We start from the raw sequence: 25218 nt of genomic DNA, 5'->3' as shown, positions 1-25218 counted from the left end.
TAATTTAAACTTTTTTGAGGTCATACCCGAGAAATAGTGATGCAGACTTTTGTGAGAACCACAAAAATAAATATTGGTTGCTTGGGGTGATGGTAATAGTTGATCGAGCGGATTAGAAAAATGCACGGGCAAGAAACAGCGGATGCAGCAAGACCTAAGCACTCAGATTGAGAATCAGGAGAGGGAGTGCTGAGAAGGCAAGGCTGCTTGGTGGCAGATGGATAGAACACTGTATAACATTGAAATAACAGAGGCTTTCCCAGCTCAGTCTCTGTTGTATCTCTGACCCAGTTCCTGACCTAGACTAAAAAGCCTTATAACATGTCTCAGTCATAGCCAGAAATATGTAACGTGTCTCCGTCATAGCTAGAAATATAATTATCGCAGAGAAGTGTGAGGGAAAATTTGACCTGGATATGCGGAAAAAATGGCAGATGAGGATGTCGCGACGCAGAAACGGTCACCATAGTAAAATAGGAGGGAGAAAATGTTGGCTCGGCTCAGGATCAGGGCAGCAGTGGAGGCAGAAAATAATTTGTTTGGTGATGAGCTTGGTTTTGTTGGCCTCAGGCAGAGGTGCAGCCACAATACTAACTTCCTTAAAGGTAGACCTAGGGTCATTCACAGGGACTTTTCACAGTAACTTCATTGAAGCCTACTTGTGACTAAGTGATTATTATTATTATTATTATTCAATGGGATATGAGTTTAATGCATGGTTGAATGAATTAAATTTTACAGGTAGGCCATCAAAGAACAAAAACAAAGAACAATACAGCACAGGAACAGGCCCTTCGGCCCTCCAGGCCTGTACCGGTCATGTTACTAACCTTGGCCAAAACCCTAAGCACTTCCTTGTGCCGTATCCCCCTATACCCATCCTATCCATGTGTTTGTCAAGGTGCCTTTTGATATCTGCTTCCACAATCTCCCCGGCAATGCATTCCAGGCACTCGCCACCCTCTGCGTAAAAAACCTGCCTCGCACATATTTTGTTGGAAATGCATGTGACACAAACAGCGTGTACTATATATAAGACTTTTAATTTTAATATGAAAGCCACCTAAGTTGCTCCTATCATAGCGTAGTTATTTTCTGTATAATACCTTTCCTGTGATCAAAATAATGTCTATGGATTGTTTTGTACCAACCGCCGACCCTTATATTTGGTTATCTTGGGCATCTCGCCTCTTAGTCAGAAGGTTGTGGATTGAAGCCCACTATATTTTGCATATAGTTCAGGCTGGTACTTAGCACAGTGTTGAAATTATGCTGTTTTTTCAGATTTGACTTTAAATCTAAACTATTGTCTGCCTTCTTGGGTGAATTTAATTATTCCACTGCATTATTCAAAGGAAAGTACAGAGGTTCTCCTGATATGCTGGCTAATATTTATCCCTCATCCAATACCTAAAAATACTGGGCAGCATGGTAGCATTGTGGATAGCACAATTGCTTCACAGCTCCAGGGTCCCAGGTTCGATTCCGGCTTGGGTCACTGTCTGTGCGGAGTCTGCACATCCTCCCCGTGTGTGCATGGGTTTCCTCCAGGTGCTCCGGTTTCCTCCCACAGTCCAAAGATGTGCAGGTTAGGTGGATTGGCCATGATAAATTGCCCTTAGTGTCCAAAATTGCCCTTAGTGTTGGGTGGGGTTACTGGGTTATGGAGATAGGGTGGAGGTGTTGACCTTGGGTGGGGTGCTCTTTCCAAGAGCCAGTGCAGACTAGATGGGCCGAATGGCCTCCTTCTGCACTGTAAATTCTATGATCTAGATGAACTGGTTATGCGGTTCATTATTTGTGGGAAACTAGGGCCCAAAGGAAATAACAACAATGTGAGGTGTGAGTTGGCTGAGGTAGATTGAGGAACTTTTATTAACAGGTGATTTGGCAATGGCTAACAAATGCATGCATTGCAACAGTTATACATTCATTTCTGGTGCAAAAGCATAACAGGAGAAGTAACCTAACCATGGCTTACAAAGGAAATTAAGTTTAGTATTAAATCCAAAGAGGAGTCATAAAAAGTTGCTAGTAAACGTAGCAAGTCTGAGGATTGGGTGCAGTTTAGAATCCACAAAGGGGGACCATAAGATGGATTATGTCGGGAGAATGGAGTCTGAGAGTAAACTACAAGGAACATGAAAGTGGACTGTGAAAGCTTCTCTCAGCATGTAAAAAGAAAAAAAAGATGAATGAGAACAAACATAGGTCCTTTACAGTCTGAAGTGAGAGAATTTATAATGGAGAAAAAGAAATGGCAGAGCAATTAAACAACTATTTTATTTCTGTCTTAATGGGAGAAGGCACCAATAACTTGGCAGAAATGAGAAAGAAGAATTGAAGGAAATTAGTATTACTGAAAAAATAGTGCTGGCGAAATTGATGGGACTGAAGCTGATCTCGAGGGCCTGACTATCTGCATCCAGGATGCTAAAGGAGTTGGCCATGGAAATAGTGGTTGTAATCTTAGAAATTTTTTAGATTTTGGAACAATCCCGGCAGATTGGAGTGTGGCAAATGTCACGGCATTATTTAAAAAAGGAGGAAGAAAATAGGGAATTTTAGACCAGTTAACCAAACATCACTAGTAGCAAAATGCCAGAGTCTGTTTTGAAGGATGTGATAATCGGACTCTTGGAAAATATCAACAGGAATAGACAAAGTCAACATGGATTTATGAAGGGAAATCATGTTTGACAAACTACCGGAGTTTTTTGAGGAAATAGCTGGTGGAATCGAAAAGGGAGAGCCAGTGGATGATGTGTATTTGGATTTTCTGAAAGCTTTTGATAAGAGGTTAGTGTGCAAAATTAAAGTACATGGGATTGGGGGTACTATATTGTCCTGGATTGAGAATTGGTTAGCAGGCATGAAACAGAGAGTGGGAATAAATGGGTCTTTTTCAAAGTGGCAGGCAGTGACTAGTGGGGTCCTGCAGGGATCAGTTCTTAGGCGTCAGCTATTCACAATATACATCAATGATTTGGATGAGGGAACCAAATCTATTATTTCCAAGTATGCTGACGAAACAAAAGATGGTGGGAATGTGATAGGTGAAGAGACTGTTAAGAGGCTTCAGGGAGATTTAGATACAAGGCAGATGCAATGTAATGTATATTGTGGATAAGTATGAAGCTATCTATTTTGGTAGACAAAACAGAATGGCAGAGTATTATTTAAATAGATTGGGAAATGTTGATATACAAAGGGACCTGGGTGTCCCTTTGCATCAGTCATTGAAAGCAAGTAAGCATTTCGGAAGGTAAATGGTATGTTGGCCATCACTGCATGATGACTCGAGTACAAGAGCAAGTATGTCTTAAATGCAGCTGCACAGTACCTGGGTGAAACCACAACTAGTGTATTGTGTGCAGTTTTGGTTTCTTTATCTAAGAAATGTGGGGGGGGAGGGGGAGAGAAAGGAGTGGGGGACAGGAAAGAGAGAGAGAGAGAGACAGTGCAGCTGTAATGGCTGCGAGGAATGGATGACCAACAAGGCAGGTAAATTAACAGAGATTTAGTTTGGGAAAAACAACCATATATCGGACAGTGGTAAGAAGGCTTCAAAACTCAACGACTCCCAAACCCCAACTGTCATCAGCCTGCACTTCTGGTGCTCAATTTGTGCGGCTCCCTGTGATTGGCCTGATGGGGTCATGCCACACCCGGTAAATCCACCCCACCACCACAAAAGAGGAACGCCAGCACATCCCTCCCTCCTTCACATTCTCAATATTTAGAATAACAACAGGGGAACTGGAGTAGACTATGCAGCACGGTCGCACAGTGATTAACACAGTTGCTTCACAGCTCCAGGGTCCCAGGTTCGATTCCTGGCTTGGGTCACTGTCTTTGCGGAGTCTGCACATTCTCCCCTTGTTTGCATGGGTTTCCTCTGGGTGTTCCAGTTCCCCCTCACGTTCCAAAGATGTGCGAGTTAAGTCGATTGGTCATGCCAAAATTGCCCTTAGTGACCAAAAAGGTTAAGTGGGGTTACTGGGTTACTGGGTTGCAGGGATAGGGTGGAGGTGTGGGCTTGAGTAGGGGGCTCGTTTCAAGGGCCGGTGCAGACTCGGTGGGCCGAAGGGCCACCTTCTGCACTGTAAATTCTATGACCATTCAGCCCCTCAAGCCTGTCCCACCATTCAATGAGATCATGGCGGATCTGTGACCTAACTCCATCCACCTGCCTTTGGCTCATATCCCAAAATATATTTGCTCAACAAAAATCTATTTCCGATTTAAAATTAACAACTGATTGAGCTTCAACTGCTGTTTGTGAGAGAGTTCCAAATACCTACCAGTCTTTGAGTGAAGTTCTTCCTAACATCTCTCCTGAATGGTTAGTCCTAATTTTTAGATGTGCCCCATAGTTTTAGAATCCCCAACCAGTGGAAATAGTTTATCTTTATCTACCTTGTCTTTCCTTGTTAATATCTTGAATATTTCGATCAGATCAGCCCTTAACCGTCTAAATTCTAGCAAAAACTGGTCTAATTTTGTAACTCAATTCCTGTAATCTAGGTATCATTTTTTTAACCTATGTTGCACTCCTTCTAAGGCCAAAATATTCTTCCTAAGATGTGGGCAAGTGGGGTCTAACCAGGGTTTTGTACAGCTGCAGAATAATCTCTTGTGTCTTTATATTCCAATCCTCTGGATATAAAGGATAGCATTCCATTAGCCTCTTTGATTATTTTCTGCATTTGTTCCTGACATTTTAAGAACCTATGCACCTGAATCCCCAAGTCTCTTTGGACATCCACTATACCCAACCTCTTTCCATTTAGAAGATACTCTGCTCTATCCGTTCTTGGTCCAAAATGGATCGCCTCACACTTGCTTACATTGAATTCCATCTGCCACAATTTTGCCCATTCACAGAACAAAACTATTTACAAAATTACACAGCAAAGTGGGACTGGTGGGGGGAGGGAGGAGGAACTTATCACAGTCTCTCAACAAGTAAGTCGAGGGTTGCAATTCTTTAACAGGTGCTTAATCAGTCAATGTATTTTTTTCTGAAATAACAGCAGGAAGGCTTCAGTTTGCACAGATGCTCTAGTGCCGGTAAACCCGCCGATTCGCACTGGAGTTACGCTTGCTGAATTGCTCGTGGGAAGACACCTCCAGACAAGATTCGGTGTAATATTGTAAAGGGAAGAGAATGAAGAAGCATGTGGGCCACCTCAGAAGAGAATCACACACGGTATCAACTTAAAAATCTGTCCCTGCTACGCATATTAATGTGGCTCCAGTAATCATAAGTGGAACCAATTCCAACAACTCTTGAGGAAGGGCAGAGTAATATTCCCTTTACATCAACTATATATGACACTGGACCTGTCTTGGCCACGGCCATCCCAGGGACTCAATTCGGACCAGAATTGAAATTTCTAACGTAACTATTGTTTACCAGAAAAGCCCTCTCAATCTTGGCGGAGTCATGCTGTCTCTTCTGCGCATCTCGTTTTGCCTCTACCCTCCCTGCTAAATTTGGAAATATTACACCGAATCTTGCCTGGAGGTGTCGTCCCACGAGCAATTCAGCAAGCGTAACTCCTGCAACGGCATGAGGAGTTATTTTCCATGTTAGTAGAAAACGGGCCATTTTGAAGTTGTAAAGGCACAGAGGACTATTTTTTCATAGCAGATTTAAATGTCAAGCCGGCCTTTCCAGCTAACCCATTTGAGGCTGCTCTGAGATGCCGAAGTCCATTGGTTTGCACAAAGTGTTGAAATTCTTTGCTCGTGGATGCAGGGCCATTGTCAGAGACCAGTACTTCAGGCAAACAATGTGTGGCGAATGCCTGCTGTAGATTATCAATTGTGTCTGAGGGGTTTGTGGTGTTCATCTTGAATGAGCGTTAATAGTAGAAACGTGTTGCTCATGAAGGGGCCCGCAAAATCGACATGGAATCGCACCCTTGGCCAACTTGGCTATTCCCACTGGTGCAGAAGAGCCGAGGGCAGTAAACCTTGCTGCACTTGACACCGGTTGCAGTGCCTAAAGAGGTCTTCGATGTCTTTATCTATCCCAGGCTTTGTCTTCTCTGAACAATTCTAAAAGTGGCTTATGGCTGGTAATTATTGTAAGGTTTATCTGTATGTGTGTGTATAATATGTATTTTATATATATATATATATATATATATATTTTTATATATATATATACATACACAGATTAAACATTCTCACCCCATAAAAGTAACCAAGCTTTCTTTTTCGATCTGAAAATTGGCCCCCTCAGTGTCTGATGATCTTGACGTGAAAGCAATAGGTCTCTACATCATCCTCCTGTCTGTAGGACAATATTGCAATATTGCTCCTATTCCGTAGGGCAAGGTGTCACAGGTCGGCACTATTTCTTTCACAGCATCAAAATGAACCAAGAGTCTTGAAGCTTGCAAATTACAATGTCATTTTAACTTGCTCAAAGGCTTCCTTTTGATGTTTGTTCCAATGGCACCGTTGGTACTCACTGAGAAGTGCATGCAAAGATGCCAGCAATGTGGACAGGTTGGAGATAAATTGTCCAGAATAATTCACCAACCCGAAGAATGATTTTAGTTCTGATATGTTCCTTGGGGCTGATGCTCCCTAGATTGCCGTAGCCTTCTCCATGGGATGAAGCCCTTGAGCGTCGGCCCTGAATCTCAAATCTGTTACTGCAAGGGCTTGGAATGTGTATTTTCTCTCTTGCCTTACTCCTGTTTTTAATATTTTCAACACTTGCCAAGTTCCTGTAATTAATATATTGTCCAAATAGACAACTACTGTGGGCAGGCCCTGTAACAAGTTTTCCATAGTACTTTGGAATATGGCGCTTGCCGAAGTTATTCTGAATGACAGCCGTTGTATTGAATGTTAATTCCCTAGATGCCTTATCTAACTCTATCTGCTGATGAGCGTGACACGTGTTGAATTCCGTATAAGTCAACCCTCCAGCTAACCTTTTTTTTATATAAATATTTTATTGAAAATTTTTGGTCAACCAACGCAGTACATTGTGCATCCTTTACACAATATTATAACAACACTAATAACAATGACCTATTTTATAAACAAAAAATGAATAAATAATAAATAACAAAAATGAAAACTAACCCTAATTGGCAACTGCCTTATCACAAGTAACACTCTCCAAAAATATAATTTAACAGTCCAATATATAATTATCTGTAGCAACGACCTATACATATTATACAGTATATATTAACAACCCTGAGAGTCCTTCTGGTTCCTCTTTCCCCCCCCCCCCCCCCCCCCCCCCCCCCCCCCCCCGATCCTGGGCTGCTGCTGCTGCCTTCTTTTTCCATTCCATCTATCTTTCTGCGAGGTATTCGACGAACGGTTGCCACCGCCTGGTGAACCCTTGAGCCGACCCCCTTAGAATGAACTTAATCCGCTCTAGCTTTATAAACCCTGCCATGTCATTTATCCAGGTCTCCACCCCCGGGGGCTTGGCTTCTTTCCACATTAGCAATATCCTGCGCCGGGCTACTAGGGACGCAAAGGCCAAAACATCGGCCTCTCTCGCCTCCTGCACTCCCGGCTCTTGTGCAACCCCAAATATAGCCAACCCCCAGCTTGGTTCGACCCGGACCCCTACTACTTTTGAAAGCACCTTTGTCACCCCCATCCAAAACCCCTGTAGTGCCGGGCATGACCAAAACATATGGGTATGATTCGCTGGGCTTCTCGAGCACCTCGCACACCTATCCTCCACCCCAAAATATTTACTGAGCCGTGCTCCAGTCATATGCGCCCTGTGTAATACCTTAAACTGAATCAGGCTTAGCCTGGCACACGAGGACGACGAGTTTACCCTGCTTAGGGCATCTGCCCACAGCCCCTCCTCGATCTCCTCCCCCAGCTCTTCTTCCCATTTCCCTTTTAGTTCATCTACCATAGTCTCCCCTTCGTCCCTCATTTCCCTATATATATCTGACACCTTACCATCCCCCACCCATGTCTTTGAGATCACTCTGTCCTGCACCTCTTGTGTCGGGAGCTGCGGGAATTCCCTCACCTGTTGCCTCGCAAAAGCCCTCAGTTGCATATACCTGAATGCATTCCCTTGGGCAACCCATATTTCTCGGTCAGCGCTCCCAGACTCGCGAACTTCCCATCCACAAACAGATCTTTCAGTTGCGTTATTCCTGCTCTTTGCCACATTCCATATCCCCCATCCATTCCCCCCGGGGCAAACCTATGGTTGTTTCTTATCGGGGACCCCCCCCAGGCTCCAGTCTTTCCCCTATGCCGTCTCCGCTGTCCCCAAATCTTCAGTGTAGCCACCACCACCGGGCTTGTGGTGTAGTTCCTCGGTGAGAACGTCAATGGGGCTGTCACCATAGCCTGTAGGCCAGTCCCCCTACAGGACGCCCTCTCTCATCTCTTCCACGCCGCTCCCTCCTCCTCTCCCATCCACTTACTCACCATTGAAATATTAGCGGCCCAATAATACTCACGTAGGCTCGGTAGTGCCAGCCCCCCACTATCCCTGCTACGCTGTAAGAATCCCTTCCTCACTCTCGGGGTCTTCCCGGCCCACACAAAACCCATGATGCTCTTTTCAATCCTTTTTAAAAAAGCCTTCGTGATCACCACCGGGAGGCACTGAAACACAAAGAGGAATCTCGGGAGGACCACCATCTTAACCGCCTGCACCCTCCCTGCCAGTGACAGGGATACCATATCCCATCTCTTGAAATCCTCCTCCATTTGTTCCACCAACCGCGTTCAATTTAACCTATGCAATGTGCCCCAATTCTTGGCTATCTGGATCCCCAGGTAACGAAAGTCCCTTGTTACCTTCCTCAACGGTAGGTCCTCTATTTCTCTACTCTGCTCCCCTGGATGCACCACAAACAACTCACTTTTCCCCATGTTCAATTTATACCCTGAAAAATCCCCAAACTCCCCAAGTATCTGCATTATTTCTGGCATCCCCTCCGCCGGGTCTGCCACGTATAGTAGCAAATCGTCCGCATACAAAGATACCCGGTGTTCTTCTCCTCCCCTAAGTACCCCCCTCCACTTCTTGGAACCCCTCAACGCTATCGCCAGGGGCTCAATCGCCAGTGCAAACAATAATGGGGACAGAGGGCATCCCTGCCTTGTCCCTCTATGGAGCCGAAAATATGCAGATCCCCGTCCATTCGTGACCACGCTCACCATTGGGGCTCTATACAACAGCTGCACCCATCTAACATACCCCTCTCCAAAACCAAATCTCCTCAACACCTCCCACAAATAACCCCACTCCACTCTATCAAATGCTTTCTCGGCATCCATTGCCACTACTATCTCCGTTTTCCCCCTCTGGTGGGGCCATCATCATTACCCCTAACAGCCTCTGTATATTCGTGTTCAGCTGTCTCCCCTTCACAAACCCAGTTTGGTCCTCGTGGACCACCCCCGGGACACATTCCTCTATTCTCATTGCCATTACCTTGGCCAGGATCTTGGCATCTACATTTAGGAGGGAAATAGGTCTATAGGACCCGCATTGTAGCGGGTCCTTTTCCATCTTTAAGAGAAGCGATATCGTTGCTTCAGACATAGTCGGGGGCAGTTGTCCCCTTTCCTTTGCCTCATTAAAGGTCCTCGTCAATACTGGGGCGAGCAAGTCCACATATTTTCTATAGAATTCGACTGGAAATCCATCCGGTCCCGGGGCCTTTCCCGCCTGCATGCTCCTAATTCCTTTCACCACTTCTTCTACCTCGATCTGTGCTCCCAGTCCCACCCTTTCCTGCTCTTCCACCTTGGGAAATTCCAGCCGATCCAAGAAGCCCATCATTCTCTCCCTCCCATCCGGGGGTTGAGCTTCATATAATTTTTTATAAAATGTCTTGAACACTCCATTCACTCTCTCCGCTCCCCGCTCCATCTCTCCTTCCTCATCCCTCACTCCCCCTATTTCCCTCGCTGCTCCCCTTTTCCTCAATTGGTGTGCCAGCAACCTGCTCGCCTTCTCCCCATATTCGTACTGTACACCCTGTGCCTTCCTCCATTGTGCCTCTGCAGTGCCCGTACTCAGCAAGTCAAATTCTACATGTAGCCTTTGCCTTTCCCTGTACAGTCCCTCCTCCGGTGCTTCCGCATATTGTCTGTCCACCCTCAAAAGTTCTTGCAGCAACCGCTCCCGTTCCTTACTCTCCTGCTTCCCTTTATGTGCCCTTATTGATATCAGCTCCCCTCTAACCACCGCCTTCAGCGCCTCCCAGACCACTCCCACCTGGACCTCCCCATTATCATTGAGTTCCAAGTACTTTTCAATGCACCCCCTCACCCTTAGACACACCCCCTCATCTGCCATTAGTCCCATGTCCATTCTCCAGGGTGGGCGCCCTCCTGTTTGCTCCCCTATCTCCAAGTCTACCCAGTGTGGAGCGTGATCCGAAATGGCTATAGCCGTATACTCCGTTCCCCTCACCTTCGGGATCAACGCCCTTCCCAGCACAAAAAAGTCTATTCGCGAGTAGACTTTATGGACATAGGAGAAAAACGAGAACTCCTTACTCCTAGGTCTGCTAAATCTCCACGGGTCTACACCTCCCATCTGCTCCATAAAATCTTTAAGCACCTTGGCTGCTGCCGGCCTCCTTCCAGTCCTGGACTTCGACCTATCCAGCCCTGGTTCCAACACCGTATTAAAATCTCCCCCCATTATCAGCTTTCCCATCTCTAGGTCCGGAATGCGTCCTAGCATCCGCCTCATAAAATTGGCATCATCCCAGTTCGGGGCATATACGTTTACCAAAACCACCGTCTCCCCCTGTAGTTTGCCACTCACCATCACGTATCTGCCCCCGTTATCTGCCACTATAGTCTTTGCCTCGAACATTACCCGCTTCCCCACTAATATAGCCACCCCCCTGTTTTTCGCATCTAGCCCCGAATGGAACACCTGCCCCACCCATCCTTTGCATAGCCTAACCTGGTCTATCAGTTTCAGGTGCGTTTCCTGTAACATAACCACATCTGCCTTAAGTTTCTTAAGGTGTGCGAGTACCCGTGCCCTCTTTATCGGCCCGTTCAGCCCTCTCACGTTCCACGTGATCAGCCGGGTTGGGGGGCTTCCTACCCCCCCCCCCCCCCCCCCCACTTGTCGATTAGCCATCCCCTTTTTCCAGCTCCTCACCCGGTTCCCACGCAGCTCCCCAGGCGATGCCCCCCCCCTCCCATACCAGCTCCCCCCTTCTCCCCAGCAGCAGCAACCCAGTAATTCCCCCCTCTCCCCCCCCCCCCCCCCCCCCCCCCCCCGCTAGATCCCCCGCTAGCGTAATTACTCCCCCCATGTTGCTCCCAGAAGTCAGCAAACTCTGGCCGACCTCGGCTTCCCCCGTTGACCTCGGCTCGCACCGTGCGACGCCCCCTCCTTCCTGCTTCTCTATTCCCGCCATGATTATCATAGCGCGGGAACCAAGCCCGCGCTTCTCCCTTGGCCCCGCCCCCAACCACCAACGTCCCATCTCCTCCACCTCCCCTCCTCCCCCATCACCACCTGTGGGAGAGAGAAAAGTTACCACATCGCAGGATTAGTACATAAAACTCCTCTTTCCCCCCCTTTTTAACCCCCCTCTTTGCCCCCCACATTCGCCCCACCACTTTGTTCAAACGTTCTTTTTAATAACCCGCTCATTCCAGTTTTTCTTCCACAATAAAAGTCCACGCTTCATCCGCCGTCTCAAAGTAGTGGTGCCTCCCTCGATATGTGACCCACAGTCTTGCCGGTTGCAGCATTCCAAATTTTGTCGTCTTTTTATGAAGCACCGCCTTGGCCCGATTAAAGCTCGCCCTCCTTCTCGCCACCTCCGCACTCCAGTCTTGATAAACGCGGATCACTGCGTTCTCCCATTTACTGCTCCGAGTTTTCTTTGCCCATCTAAGGACCATTTCAACCCTCCAGCTAACCTGACATACAGAGCTTTGATTTTTGGTATAGGAAACCGATCCAGTTTTGCTGCCTGGTTGATCGATAGTTTATAATCTCCATGTATCCTGACAGTTCGGTCCAGCTTAACAATAGGGGCAGCCCACTCGGAAAACTGTACAGGTTTAATTATTCGTAATTCCTCCAGCCAGTTAAGTTCAGCTTCTATTTTTGTGTAAAGCATGGGGCACTGAATGAGCTCTATAGAACTTGGGTGTTGCATCATGGCCAATGTAGATCTTTGATACCCCTGTATCTTTCCTGGTTCGTTCTGAAATATTACTTGGTATTTCCGTAATATTCCAAGAAAATTGCCTTCATTAATGCTGAAAATCTCCAACCAATTTAATCGGATCTGACTGAGCCATTCTTGGCCCATGAGATTTGGCCCTTGACCACAATGGTAGGTAACTGGGCTGATTGATGTTGGAAGGTTACTGGTGCTTCTATGATACCGAGTATCTTTGAGGCTTTGCCAGGATAAGTGGCCAACCTTTCCACATTACCTTAAAGCATGGTAAAGTGCTTTAATTTACCTTGCACTTAATTACTGGAGTCATAGTTTTTCTTGTTGGCTGTTGATAGGCTTTATTTGGCTCTGCATTTCATCCGAATATGCCCCTCCTGTTACAGGCAGAACATATTACACATTTAAATTTACACCTCCTGGGGGTGCTCCCCCCGCCCTGATAGCATTATTCTAAGTTCTTGGTCTGCAGACTGGACTTTTTGTATCTCTATGCCGTGTCTTGGTCGCTTCTCTTTGACTTGTGGCTTTCAATGCCCTCATGCCCGGCGCCATGACGTCCTGTGATTTCCCACCAAAGTTGGTTGACCTCGCTTAGCTTTTTTAAAAAAAAAATGTTAAAAATTTTTAGAGTACCCAATTATTATTTTTTTACTTTCTAATTAAGGGGCAATTTAGCGTGGCCAATCCACCTACCCTGCACATATTTGGGTTGTGGGAGTGAAACCCACGCAGACATGGGGAGAATGTGCAAACTCCACACGGACAGTGACCCAGGGCCGGGATTCGAACCTGCGTCCTCAGCGCCGCAGTCCCAGTGCTATCCACTGCACCACATGCCGCCCCTTGAGCTGCACGCTTTGCAGCTCTAATGCACCTTTTTCAATGCTTTCTGCAGCCTGAGCATAACACTCTTTTCAAGGTTACGTTCTGTATCTGCTAATATTTCTTTCTGTCTGGTGATGTTATTCGCACCACAAACCAACCTATCTCTTCACACCTCGCTGAGTGTCAATCCAAGTTCACATTGCTCACCTAACTGCCTTAACTGTGTAACAAACACAGCTAACTTCTTCCCTGGGTGTTTCGTTGTTGAATTATTATTGCTGCATCCTCGCTAATGGTTTTGGGTGATATGTTCTTTGACCAATTCAACCAGCTGCTCGAATGTTTTATATCTGGAGAGGTCAGACTTCAAATCCGGCAAGTCTGAGACCCCCTCTGCCCTGTCTGAGACCACCCTCTGCCCTGATTTAATCGGCCTGAATAACAACCTGAGATGGTCCACATATTGGACCCACTGCTTTGTGGGTTAAATGGTTCCAACTTCCCAAATAAAGGCATTTTGACACTCCGCTTTCGCAGTCGTGTTTCGCAAAGTTTGTATTTCAACGATTGCTCTCCTGACTTGGAGCAGATGACAGAAAAGGTCTACTTTACCTTGTTGCCAAATGTAATGGCTACACAGCTCTATAGCTCTATGCTGTAAACCTTTCTTGGTTATTTTTAAAAATTAATTCATGGGATGTGGACATCCCTGGCGAGCCCATTCTCAATTGCCCGCGAGAAGGTGGTGGGCGAGCTGCCTTATTGAACCGCTGCATATTTTGACATATGGAGTCTGCAGCATGGCCAGATGAATCCAGGCATGAGACTTTCCCTGTGCTAGGGTCATTTCTAGTTGCTCTGAATCAGAATTTGAGGTTTACTGGATTAATTGGCTGATTTTAAGCATAATTAAATAGATCTTTGGTCAGTTGCAACATTGAATGGATTTGGGACAGATTAGATGCAAGAGTTACAGGGTGAAGGTCAAACAAACTGTTTTAGTGTCTGTATTTTGAAGCTTGAAATTTCACCATGTCAGATTGTGGAGTGTAGCGGAATTATGGTTTGTGGTACACCTGATCTTTCGGTTTTCGTAGTCCGACAATCTTAAAAGGTTTTTGCAATTTGAAGATTTTTGTAGAAATGGCATCTGAGTGAAATTAATCCCTTGAAATTGCTTATTCCCTCCTTAACAGCACTGTGGGTGTACCTAGACCTCAGGGACAGAAGCGGTTCAAGAAGGCAGCTCACCCCTTCTGAAGGGCAACTAGAGATGGGCAACAAATGCTGGCCCATCCAGCAATACCCATATCCCGTAAATGAATTTTTAAAAAAAGCACATTGTTTTGAAAATCCTTGTCTTCATGTCAAATAAATAGATTCTTTGAAGATTTCTTTTTAGTCTAAAGAAAATACGTCACTGAACTGGTTGCATTTTATATATTTCTTTCAATGCCATAATTTTGGTGGGAACTATTTGTGGTCTACATTTTCACACATTGATCAATCATACAATTGACAGTTCATGAACTGCATAATTACATTGATTCTTGTACTAAATATGCTTTGTGAAGTGCTCTGCCACCATTAAATTCTGACAGCTTTTTAATTTCATTATTTTTACCGAAGTTCAAATTTTAAATGTCACATCACCATTCTGCTGCTGTGGAATAGATATGAAAATTTGTAGAACTGTTGCATTAATGTAATCCTGTTCTGCAGAGCCCATCGCATCATGTCTACTGCATACGCTCTGTTATTATTAAAGCCATTCATTGCAGTCTATAGAACAGAAACAAAATAAATTGAAAGAAATGGCATCTTAAAACTCTTATCAAAATTTACCTAACTCCTAAAATCTTGGGCTGAGTGATCTTTTTCTATGTCATTAAAATGCTGTAAAATCAAAGTGGCAGCTTGTTAAAACACTAATTGATGTTTTCTAAAACCTATTAATGAAATTTATGCATTTTATTTTGTTCTTTTACAGATGGAACTGCTGGTTCAGGTAAGAGTTCAAACCACATGTAACATAAGTTTCACCCCCATCCATCTCCTAGACTGCTGTAGATTTTTCTGTTTATACATTTATGCAACCTCCATGTTTGCTGGAAGTTGTCTTTGCATCAAATTCACATCATTATCAAGCCTCGACGCCGATAGGAATTGTTAGTATTGCAATGCCAGTGCCACTGTACATTGATCATTCCTTGTATCAATACTTAAATTAGAATTGTTTAGTTTTCTTCAATGAATGTTCTGATAGGAATGTCTAAGAATACTTAAAAGTAAAGACCACGCCAACTCTCATATTGTACTAGGCACATCTTCTATTCCACGCCTCTACCACTGTCGCAGGAAGCAACTGTCAGCAATACATTGTACTCTTTCAGCTACATTGAAGTTGTTCAGAAGTATGGCTCTACTAGTCAAGTTGCCATAGTCCCGGATCACCATAGGCTGCTTTTCCTCTTTGACAGGGAGAGCTAACTGGTGGTGATTTAACCTGAGGATCACAACACCATAAGACGAGGGGTAAGGTTGAAAAGGCGGCCTTCATGAATAACCTCAGGCGGTACGGGAATTGAACCTGCGCTGTTGGCCTCACTCTGCGTCACAAAGCAGCTGTGTAGCCAACTGAGCTAAACTGGACCCCAAAACTCTACTAACATATAGCTGGATTGAAGCTGCCAGTTTGTGTAAAGCAAATTAGGTAGCTGGCCTTGAGTAGGGTATAGTGTCCCAATACATGGAGAGTATGATATATTAATGTTCTCAACTATTTTGAAATCCCACAGCTTGCAAAAAGACCGGCATATCCAAATGAGCATATTCTCCAGTTTGGCCTAATAAGTTGGCCTTTGACAGGACTACACAGTGACTGGAGCAACTTAGTGGCATGACCAATGGACTACAACATATAACGGCCACAATTTGCACATTGCAGCAATAATGATGTAAAATACCTTTTGGAAATCAACTGGTTGGGAATGCATAATCATGTTTAACTGGAGGGCCAGTGGGTTTTGGATGACCAGGTGAAGTAATGTTGTAGTATATGCTATTAAGGGATCAAAGAAAGAGATCCCAAAGAAAGAGAATAGAAGGTTTGGGGTCTACCAGAAGATGGACTGGTAAGCATGTCTGGTAAAATGGAATTAGTACAACTTGCGTTAATTTATTTATTTTACTAATGTAAATATCCCAGACTGAAGAAGTGGAGTAGCACCAGACAATAGTGGAAGTGAATTAAGGGAACTGGCTGAAGAAATGACCATGGAGGTAAATTTTGAGGAGACTTTACAAGTTCAGAAAGAAGCATAAACATAGAGGTGTTTAGGAAGCGCTTGCATGACAGGTATGGTTGAAGCCTCTATCATTAATGCTGGAATGGAACAAAGGGGCAGAATATAAAGACAGTCAGTGTTAGGAAAACAATAGCCATGCTGTAGGAAAGGATACAAATCAACAAATAATAAGAGCATGTAAAAAGAATAGAGCAATAACTATGGATGACTTTAATCTTCATGTTGATTGGGTTAATCAAGTTGGTAAGGATAGCTACAACAGCACATTCATAGAGTGCATTAGATTTAGATTTATTGTCACGCGTACTGAGGTACAGTGTTGTTTACTGTACAGTGTATTGTTCTGCATACAGTTCAGGCAGACCGTTCCATACATGAAAACCATAGGACATACAATAAATACATAGACATTGGGTGAAGCATAAGGAGTATAGTGCTACAACAGTAGAGAAGATGTGTAGAGAGATCAGTTCAGCCTATAGGAGGGCCATTCAGGAGTCTGGTAACAGTGGGGAAGACGTTTTTGAATCTGTTGCTTGTTCTCAGACTTTTATATTTGTCCTGCCCGATAGAAGAGGTTGGAAGAGAGAATAACCCGTGTGGGAGGGGTCTTTGACTGCCCGCTTTCCCAAGGCAGCGGGAGCTGTGGACAGAGTCAATGGATGGGAGGCGGGTTTGCGTGATGGGTTGGGCTGTGTTCACGACTCCCTGTAGTTTCTTGCAGTCTTGGGCTGAGCAGTTGCCATGGCAAGTTGTGATGCAGCCATATAGGATGTTTTCTAAGGTGCATCTGTAAAATTTGGTACGAGTCAATGCGGGCATGTCAAATTTCCTTAGTTTCCTGAGGAAGTATAGACGCTGTTGTGCTTTCTTGGTCGTAGCATCAACGTGGTGTATTGTTGTTGTTCCACCATGCCAGTAGGTTTTCTTCCACCCTCCTGTACTCTGACTCATCGTCCAACTATGGTCGTGTCATCAGAAAACTTGTAGATGGAGATGGAGCTGAATTTTGCAACACAGTCGCGAGTGTATGAGGCGTAACATAGCGGGGTAAGTTCGCAGCCTTGTGTGGCCCCGGTTTTGAGGACTATTGTGGAGGAGGTTGCATTGTTTATCCTTGCTGGTTGTGGTCTATGGGGCAGGAATTAGAGGATCTAGCTGCAGAGGGAGAAGCCAAGTCCTAGGTTTCAAATTTGACTGGTATTATGGTGTTGAAGGTGAAGCTATAGTCAATGAATAGGAGTCTGATGCAGGAGTCCTTGTTGTCGAGATGCTCCTGGGATAAGTGTTGGGCTATAGCGGTAGTTTCCTTGTGCAATATGTCATGGAGCCAACCAGGGAACAGGCCATCTTGGATCTGGTAATGGGTAATGAGGCAGGTTTAATAAATGACCTCCGAGTAAAAGGTCCCTTGGAAGTAGTTATTATAAAATGATAGAATTTAATATTCAGATTGAGTGTGAGAAACCGGTTGGAAACAACTGTGTTGAATTTAAATAAAGAAATTACAATGAAATGAGGATAGAGTTAACTAAAGGGGGCTGGGTGGATAGATTAGCAGGAAAGACAGTAAACAAAACAGTGGCAAACATTTAAGGAGGTAATTCATGACTATCAGGAAAAATATGTCCCAGTAACGAGGAAAGATTCTAAAGAGGGATAAAATAACCATGGCTAACCAAGAAAGTTGAGGAGAATAATAAGTTGAAAGAAAAAGTATATATGGAGGCAAATGTGGAGGAGTAGGAGAGCCGGTCGAGGCGCCAAAACCTCAGGATAGTGGGCCTGTCCGAGGGAACTGAGGGCAGGGACCCGGCAGATTACGTTGTCCAGATGCTAGGAAACCTGGTGGGAAGGGACAGTTTCTCCAACCCACCGGAGATCGACAGGGCCCATAGGTCGCTACGGCCAAAACCCAAGGTTGGGGAGCAGCCGAGGGCGATCATCACCAAACTGCACCTGTATCAGGACTGAGAGAAAATCCTACGGTAGGCAAGAAAACGAAGGCTTGCAACTCAGAGGGACATAAGATCAGGATATACCAAAACATTGGGCAGACCTGGCAAAGAGCAGAATTTAATAATGCCAAGTCGGACCTGTGCAGGAGCGAAGTGAAGTTCGGGATGCTGTACCCAAACAGACTTTGGGTCACGTACCAAGGCAGGGAGCATTATTTTGCCAGCCCTGCGGACGTGGACGAGTTCGCCCAAAAGCGTAGGCTGGGTAAACAGTGGAGGCAACGATGAGACAGTTACCAGAGATGCGGAGAATGTTAAAAGATAATTTACCTACCCTGCTCATCGTTTTTGGGGTTTTGAGACCCACACAGACGCATGGAGAATGTGCAAACTCCACAAGGATGGTGACCCAGGCCGGGATCGTGCCTGTGTCCTCGGCAAAGTGAGACAGCAGTGCTAACCACTGCACCACCGTGCCGCACCAACACAGGATTCTTCAAGGGCATGATGAGGTAAAGCTGAGAGGATGCTTCCTCTCATGGGAGAGTTTAGGACCAGAAGGCACAGTCTCAGAATAAGTGGGTGGCCACTTAAGACTGAGATGAGGGGAAATTTCTTCTCTGCGGGTCAGGAGTCTTTGGAACTCCTTGCCACAGACAGCTGCAGGGGCAGAGTCTTCGTGTTTTTAAAAGCTGAGATAGATAAAGTCCTGATCAGTAAGGGGATCAAGAGCTATAGGGGAAGGACATGATAATGGATGTGAGGAATGTTGGAGCAGCCTGATATTATTGAATGGCGGAGCAGGCTGCGGGGACGAATGGTCTACTGCTCCTATTTTGCATGGTCTTATGGTAGCGGCTCTGATAATTAGACAGGCATTTCTGTGGCCATGGACAAAACTCCAGGTTGGTATGTTGCCTCCCTGGTGATGGGGTCAAGATGTGAGTGAGTGGCTGCAGGACATTCCTATGGGGGATGGTGAACAACCAGAGATCATGGGCAATGATCGTTTCGAAAACCTAGGTAGAAAGCGGACTGAGCTCCTGAAAGCTGACTTTAAAGAGGTAGGAAAGAGATTAAAAAGCAGGACTTTAAAGACCGTAATCTCACAATTACTCCCACATGCATGTGAATACAGAAATAGGACGAGAAAGCACATGAGTGTGGCTGGAGAGATGGTGCAGGAGAGAGTGTTATAGATTTCTGAGGCATTGGGACCTGTACCAGGCAGATGGGTTATACCGTAGCAGGACTGGGACCAATATCTTTGCAGGGAGATTTGCACGTGCTGTTGGGGAAGGTTTAAACTAGTTTGGCAGCGAGATCGAATCTGAGGGGCCATTGCAATAAAACTACTTTTGGACAAGGATGAGGGTAACCCTCACTGAAGTGGGGAAAGGCAAATTACGATAACATTAGACAGGAATTGAAGAATTTGGATTGGCTGCAGCTGTTGGATAATAAATCAACATCGGACATGTGGGAGTCTTTCAAGCGACAGTTGATTAGGATTCAGGAAAGTCACGTTCCTGAGAGAATGAAGGATAAATATGGGAAATTTAGGGAGCCTTGGATAACGAGGGATATTATGAACCTCGTCAAAAAGAAAAAGGAGTCTTTTGTACAGTCTAGAAAGGTGGGAACAGTCGAAACCCTTGAGAATAAAGAAAGTAGGAAGGTTTTGAAGCAGGAAATTAGGAGGGCTAGGAGGCATCATGGAAAGTCCGTGGCAAGTAGGTTTAAGGTGAATCCCAAAGCTTTTTAGTCATATGTAAGAAGCAAGAGGGTGGCCAGGGAAAGGATTGGGCCACTTCAGGACAGTGGGGGGAATCTATGTGTTGAGCCAGAGGAAATGGGCGAGGTCCTAAATGAATACTTTGCATCAGTGTTCACTAAAGTTGATTCTTGGGTAGGGTGTGTGGACAGTCTGGATCATGTTAACATCGAAAAGAAGGATGTTTTGGGTCTTTTAAAAATATTAAGGTAGATAAGTCTCCTGGGCCAGATGAGATTTATCTCAGAATTCTGAGGGACACAAGGGAAGAAATTGCTGGGGCCTTGACTGATATCTTTGTATCCTCATTGGCTACAGGTGAGATCCCAGTGACTGGAGAATAGTTAATGTTGTACCGCTGTTTAAGAAAGGTAGCAGGGATAATCCTGGAAACTATAGACCGGTGAGCCTCAAGTCGGTAGTAGGTAAATTATTGGAGAGAATCCTCAGGGACAGGATTTAAACACATTTGGAAACAAATAGATTCATAAGTGATAGACAGCATGGTTTTGTGAAGTGGAGGTCGTGCCTCGCTAACTTGATCAAGTTTTTTGAGGAGGTGACAAAGATGATTGATGAGCTGAGGGCGGTGGATGTTGTTTACATGGACTTCAGTAAAGCCTTGACAAGGTGCCTCATGGTAGACTGGTAAAAAAAGGTGAAGTCACACGGGATCAGAGGTGAGGTGATAAGATGCATACTGAACTAGCTCGGTCACAGAAGGCAAAGTGTAGCAGTAGAAGGATGTTTTTTTGAATGGAAGATTGTGGCTAGTGGGGTTCCACAGGGATCGGTGCTTGGGCCTCTGTTGTTTGTGGTGTATACGAACGATTTGGAAGAAAATGTAGCCGGTCTGATTAGTAAGTTCGTGGATGACACGAAGGTTGTTGGAGTGGCAGATAGTGTTGAGGATTGTCAGAAGATACAGAAGGACATGGATATATTGGATACTTGGACAGAGAACTGGCAAATTGAGTTTAATTCGGACAAATGTGAGTAATGAGTTTTGGTGGGTCTAACTTCGAGGGGAAATATACCGTAAATGGTAAAACTCTTAGGAATATAGAAAGTTAGAGAGATCTGGGTGTGCAGGTGCACAGATCTTTGAAGGTGGCAACGCAAGTGGACAAGGTAGTTAAGAAAGCATACGGAAGGGGTGGCATGTGGGAAGTGGTTAGCACTGGGACTGCGGCGCTGAGGACTCCGGTTCGAATCCCGGCCCTTGGTCACTGTTCATGTGGAGTTTGCATATTTTCCTCATGTCTGCGTGGGTTTCACCCCACAACCCAAAGATGTGCTGGTTAGGTGGATTGGCCACGCTAAATTTCCCCTTAATTGGGAAAGAAAAATAATTGGCTACTCTAAATTTATTTTAAAAAAAGAGAAAGCATATGGAATGCTTGCCTTCATTGGACGGGGCATCGGTATAACAACTGGTAAGTCATGCTACAGTGGTATGGAACCTTGGTAAGGCCGCACTTGGAATATTGCGCACAATTCTGGTCGCCACACTACCAGAAGGATGTGGACGCTTTGGAGAGGGTGCAGAGGAGGTTATCAGGGTGTTGCCTGGTCTGGAGGGTGTTAGCTATGTGGAGAGACTGAATAGACTCGGACTGTTTTCATTAGAAAGACGGAGGTTGAGGGGTGGCCTGATAGAAGTCTACAAGATTGTGAGGGGCATGGATAGAGTGGATGGGCACGTACTCTTTCCCAGGGTGGAGGAGTCAGTCACCAGGAGGCATAGGTTTAAAGTCCATGGGGCAAAGTTTAGAGGAGATGTGCAAGGTAGATTATTTACGCAGAGGGTGGTGAGTGCCTGGAACGTGTTGCCAGGGGAGGTTGTGGAAGCAGATACATTAATGCCGTTCAAAAGGCACCTTGACAAACACATGGAAAGGATGGGTATAGAGGGATACGGCACAAGGAAGTGCTGACGGTTTTGGCAAAGGTTGGTATCATGATCGGTACAGGCTTGGAGGGTCGAAGGGCCTGTTCCTGTGCTGTAGCGTTCTTTGTACTGATGGAAAGAAAAGTAGTAAGCGAAATTGGAAGACAATAGAGACAAAGGTCAGCATCAAATAGTGTCAAAATAAGCTTAAATGTTGGATAGGCAAAATTAAAGGTATTTGCAACAAGGTAGATGAATTGACGACATAAATGGAAATAAACAAGTATGATCTGATTGTCATGACGGAAACGTGGCTGCAGAGTGACCAAGGCTGGGAACTGACTATTAATGGGTATTCGACATTTAGGAATGTTAAGAAAAGGAAAAAAGTTAAGTGGGCTGAAGCTCTTAATAAACAATGAGATCAATACATGAAAGAGAATCTTCGAAGATGTATGTGTTGAATGAGCTTGAGTGGAGCTAAGAAAGGACAAAAATCATTGATACTAGTTATTTACAGGCCACCAAACAATGGACAATTTAGGACGCGGTATAAATCAGGAAATTCGAGATCATGTAACAAGGGTAATCGTGGGGGACTTCAATATGCAGACCGGATATATCTAATTGGCACTAATACTGTGGAGAACAAATTCCTGGAATGTATACTAGATAGTTTTCAGGATTAGTATGTTGAGGAAGCATTTTATTTTAGATTTGTTATTGTGCAACGAGAAAGCTCTAATTAATAATCTGATTGTAAAGCTGCCTTTGGAGAAGGGTAACCATAACATGATGGAATTTTACATGAAGTTTGAAAGTTGAAATTCAATCCAAAGCAAGGGTTTTAAATCTAATCAAAGCAAACTACAAATGTATGTTGGCTGTGGTAGGTTGGACATCTATATTTAAAAGGTATAATGGTTGATAGACAATTATTTAAAGAATTAATACATGGTTTACAATAAATGTATGTTTCTTTCAGGCACAAAAAAACAATGTTTAAAGGGTTCCAGCTGTAGCTAACGAGAAGTTAAAGATCCATGAAAACAAAGGAAGAGGTTTATAAAATTACCTGAGGATTGGCAGTATTTTAGAATTCAGCAAAGGAGGACCTAGAAACTGATAAGAAATTAAAGCCATAAAGGAATATGGGGATAGTGTAGGAAATTAGCATTGAGGTAGATGATCAGCATGATTCAGTTGATTGACAGAGCAGGCTTGAGGGACCAAATGGCCCACTCCCCCCTGTGGTCTCTCGCCCTGATCTGGTTGAGGTCTAAACTCCACTTTCTTGTCTACCCTCCATAACTTTGACTTTCTTGTCTATCAAAAATATATCTATAATCGGTCTTGAATAAATTCTATGACCCAGCCTCCACTGCTTTCTGGGAAGAGAATTCCATCGACTAACGATCCTCGGAGAGAAAACATTTCTCCTCTTCACCTTAAAAGGGAAATCTCTTATTCTTCAAATTATCCCATAGGTAGGAAAGGGGACAAGGATGTCAGGCAGGCTTTCAGGGAGCTAGGATGGAAGCTCAGAACTAGAACAAACAGAGTTGTTATCTCTGGGTTGTTGCCCGTGCCACGTGATAGTGAGATGAGGAATAGGGAGAGAGAGCAATTAAACACGTGGCTACAGGGACGGTGCAGGCGGGAGGGATTCAGATTTCTGGATAACTGGGGCTCTTTCTGGGGAAGTTTGCATCTCTACAGACAGGATGGTCTACATCTGAACCTGAGGGGCACAAATATCCTGGGGGGGAGATTTGTTAGTGCTCTTTGGGGGGGGGTTTAAACTAATGCAGCAGGGGCATGGGAACCTGGATTGTAGTTTTAGGGTAAGGGAGAACGAGAGTATAGAGGTCAGGAGCACAGATTTGACGTCGCAGGAGGGGGCCAGTGTTTAGGTAGGTGGTTTGAAGTGTGTCTACTTCAATGCCAGGAGTATACGAAATAAGGTAGGGGAACTGGCAGCATGGGTTGGTACCTGGGACTTCGATGTTGTGGCCATTTCGGAGACATGGATAGAGCAGGGACAGGAATGGATGTTGCAGGTTCCGGGGTTTAGGTGTTTTAGTAAGCTCCGAGAAGGAGGCAAAAGAGGGGAAGGTGTGGCGCTGCTAGTCAAGAGCAGTATTACGGTGGCGGAGAGGATGCTAGATGGGGACTCATCTTCCGAGGTAGTATGGGCTGAGGTTAGAAACAGGAAAGGAGAGGTCACCCTGTTGGGAGTTTTCTATAGGCCTCCAAATAGTTCTAGGGATGTAGAGGAAAGGATGGCGAGGATGATCCTTGATAAGAGCGAAAGTAACAGGGTAGTTATTATGGGAGACTTTAACTTTCCAAATATTGACTGGAAAAGATATAGTTCGAGTACATTAGATGGGTCGTTTTTTGTACAGTGTGTGCAGGAGGGTTTCCTGACACAATATGTTGACAGGCCAACAAGAGGCGAGGCCACGTTGGATTTGGTTTTGGGTAATGAACCAGGCCAGGTGTTGGATTTGGAGGTAGGAGAGCACTTTGGGGACAGTGACCACAATTCGGTGACATTTACGTTAATGATGGAAAGGGATAAGTATACACCGCAGGGCAAGAGTTATAGCTGGGGGAAGGGCAATTATGATGCCATTAGACGTGACTTTGGGGGGGATAAGGTGGAGAAGTAGGCTGCAAGTGTTGGGCACACTGGATAAGTGGAGCTTGTTCAAGGATCAGCTACTGCGTGTTCTTGATAAGTATGTACCGGTCAGGCAGGGAGGAAGGCGTCGAGCGAGGGAACCGTGGTTTACCAAAGAAGTGGAATCTCTTGTTAAGAGGAAGAAGGAGGCCTATGTGAAGATGAGGTGTGAAGCTTCAGTTGGGGCGATGGATAGTTACAAGGTAGCGAGGAAGGATCTAAAGAGAGAGCTAAGACGAGCAAGGAGGGGACATGAGAAGTATTTGGCAGGAAGGATCAAGGAAAACCCAAAAGCTTTCTATAGGTATGTCAGGAATAAGCGAATGACTAGGGAAAGAGTAGGACCAGTCAAGGACAGGGATGGGAAGTTGTGTGTGGAGTCTGAAGAGATAGGCGAGATACTAAATGAATATTTTTCGTTAGTATTCACTCAGGAAAAAGATAATGTTGTGGAGGAGAATGCTGAGCCCCAGGCTAATAGAATAGATGGCATTGAGGTACGTAGGGAAGAGGTGTTGGCAATTCTGGACAGGCTGAAAATAGATAAGTCCCCGGGACCTGATGGGATTTATCCTAGGA

The 25218-nt window shown here is 45.0% G+C and overlaps 1 protein-coding gene across 8 annotated transcripts in view; it reads left to right on the top strand.

Annotated features, from left to right (window-relative positions):
* Positions 1-25218, top strand: part of ptpra (protein tyrosine phosphatase receptor type A) — a 373815-nt gene that overhangs the window by 164257 nt on the left and 184340 nt on the right. For all 8 annotated transcript variants that reach the window (XM_072497621.1, XM_072497618.1, XM_072497619.1 and 5 more), the window contains one exon: positions 15013-15030. In XM_072497621.1, coding sequence (XP_072353722.1) covers positions 15013-15030 — 18 coding nt within the window. The remainder of the gene's footprint in view (positions 1-15012; positions 15031-25218) is intronic.

The sequence above is a fragment of the Scyliorhinus torazame genome, chromosome 3 (assembly GCF_047496885.1).
Source record: "Scyliorhinus torazame isolate Kashiwa2021f chromosome 3, sScyTor2.1, whole genome shotgun sequence".
NCBI classification, from domain to species: domain Eukaryota; kingdom Metazoa; phylum Chordata; class Chondrichthyes; order Carcharhiniformes; family Scyliorhinidae; genus Scyliorhinus; species Scyliorhinus torazame.
The sequence above is the reverse complement of the archived record's forward strand: the minus strand, read 5'-3'. Positions and strand labels throughout refer to the sequence as shown.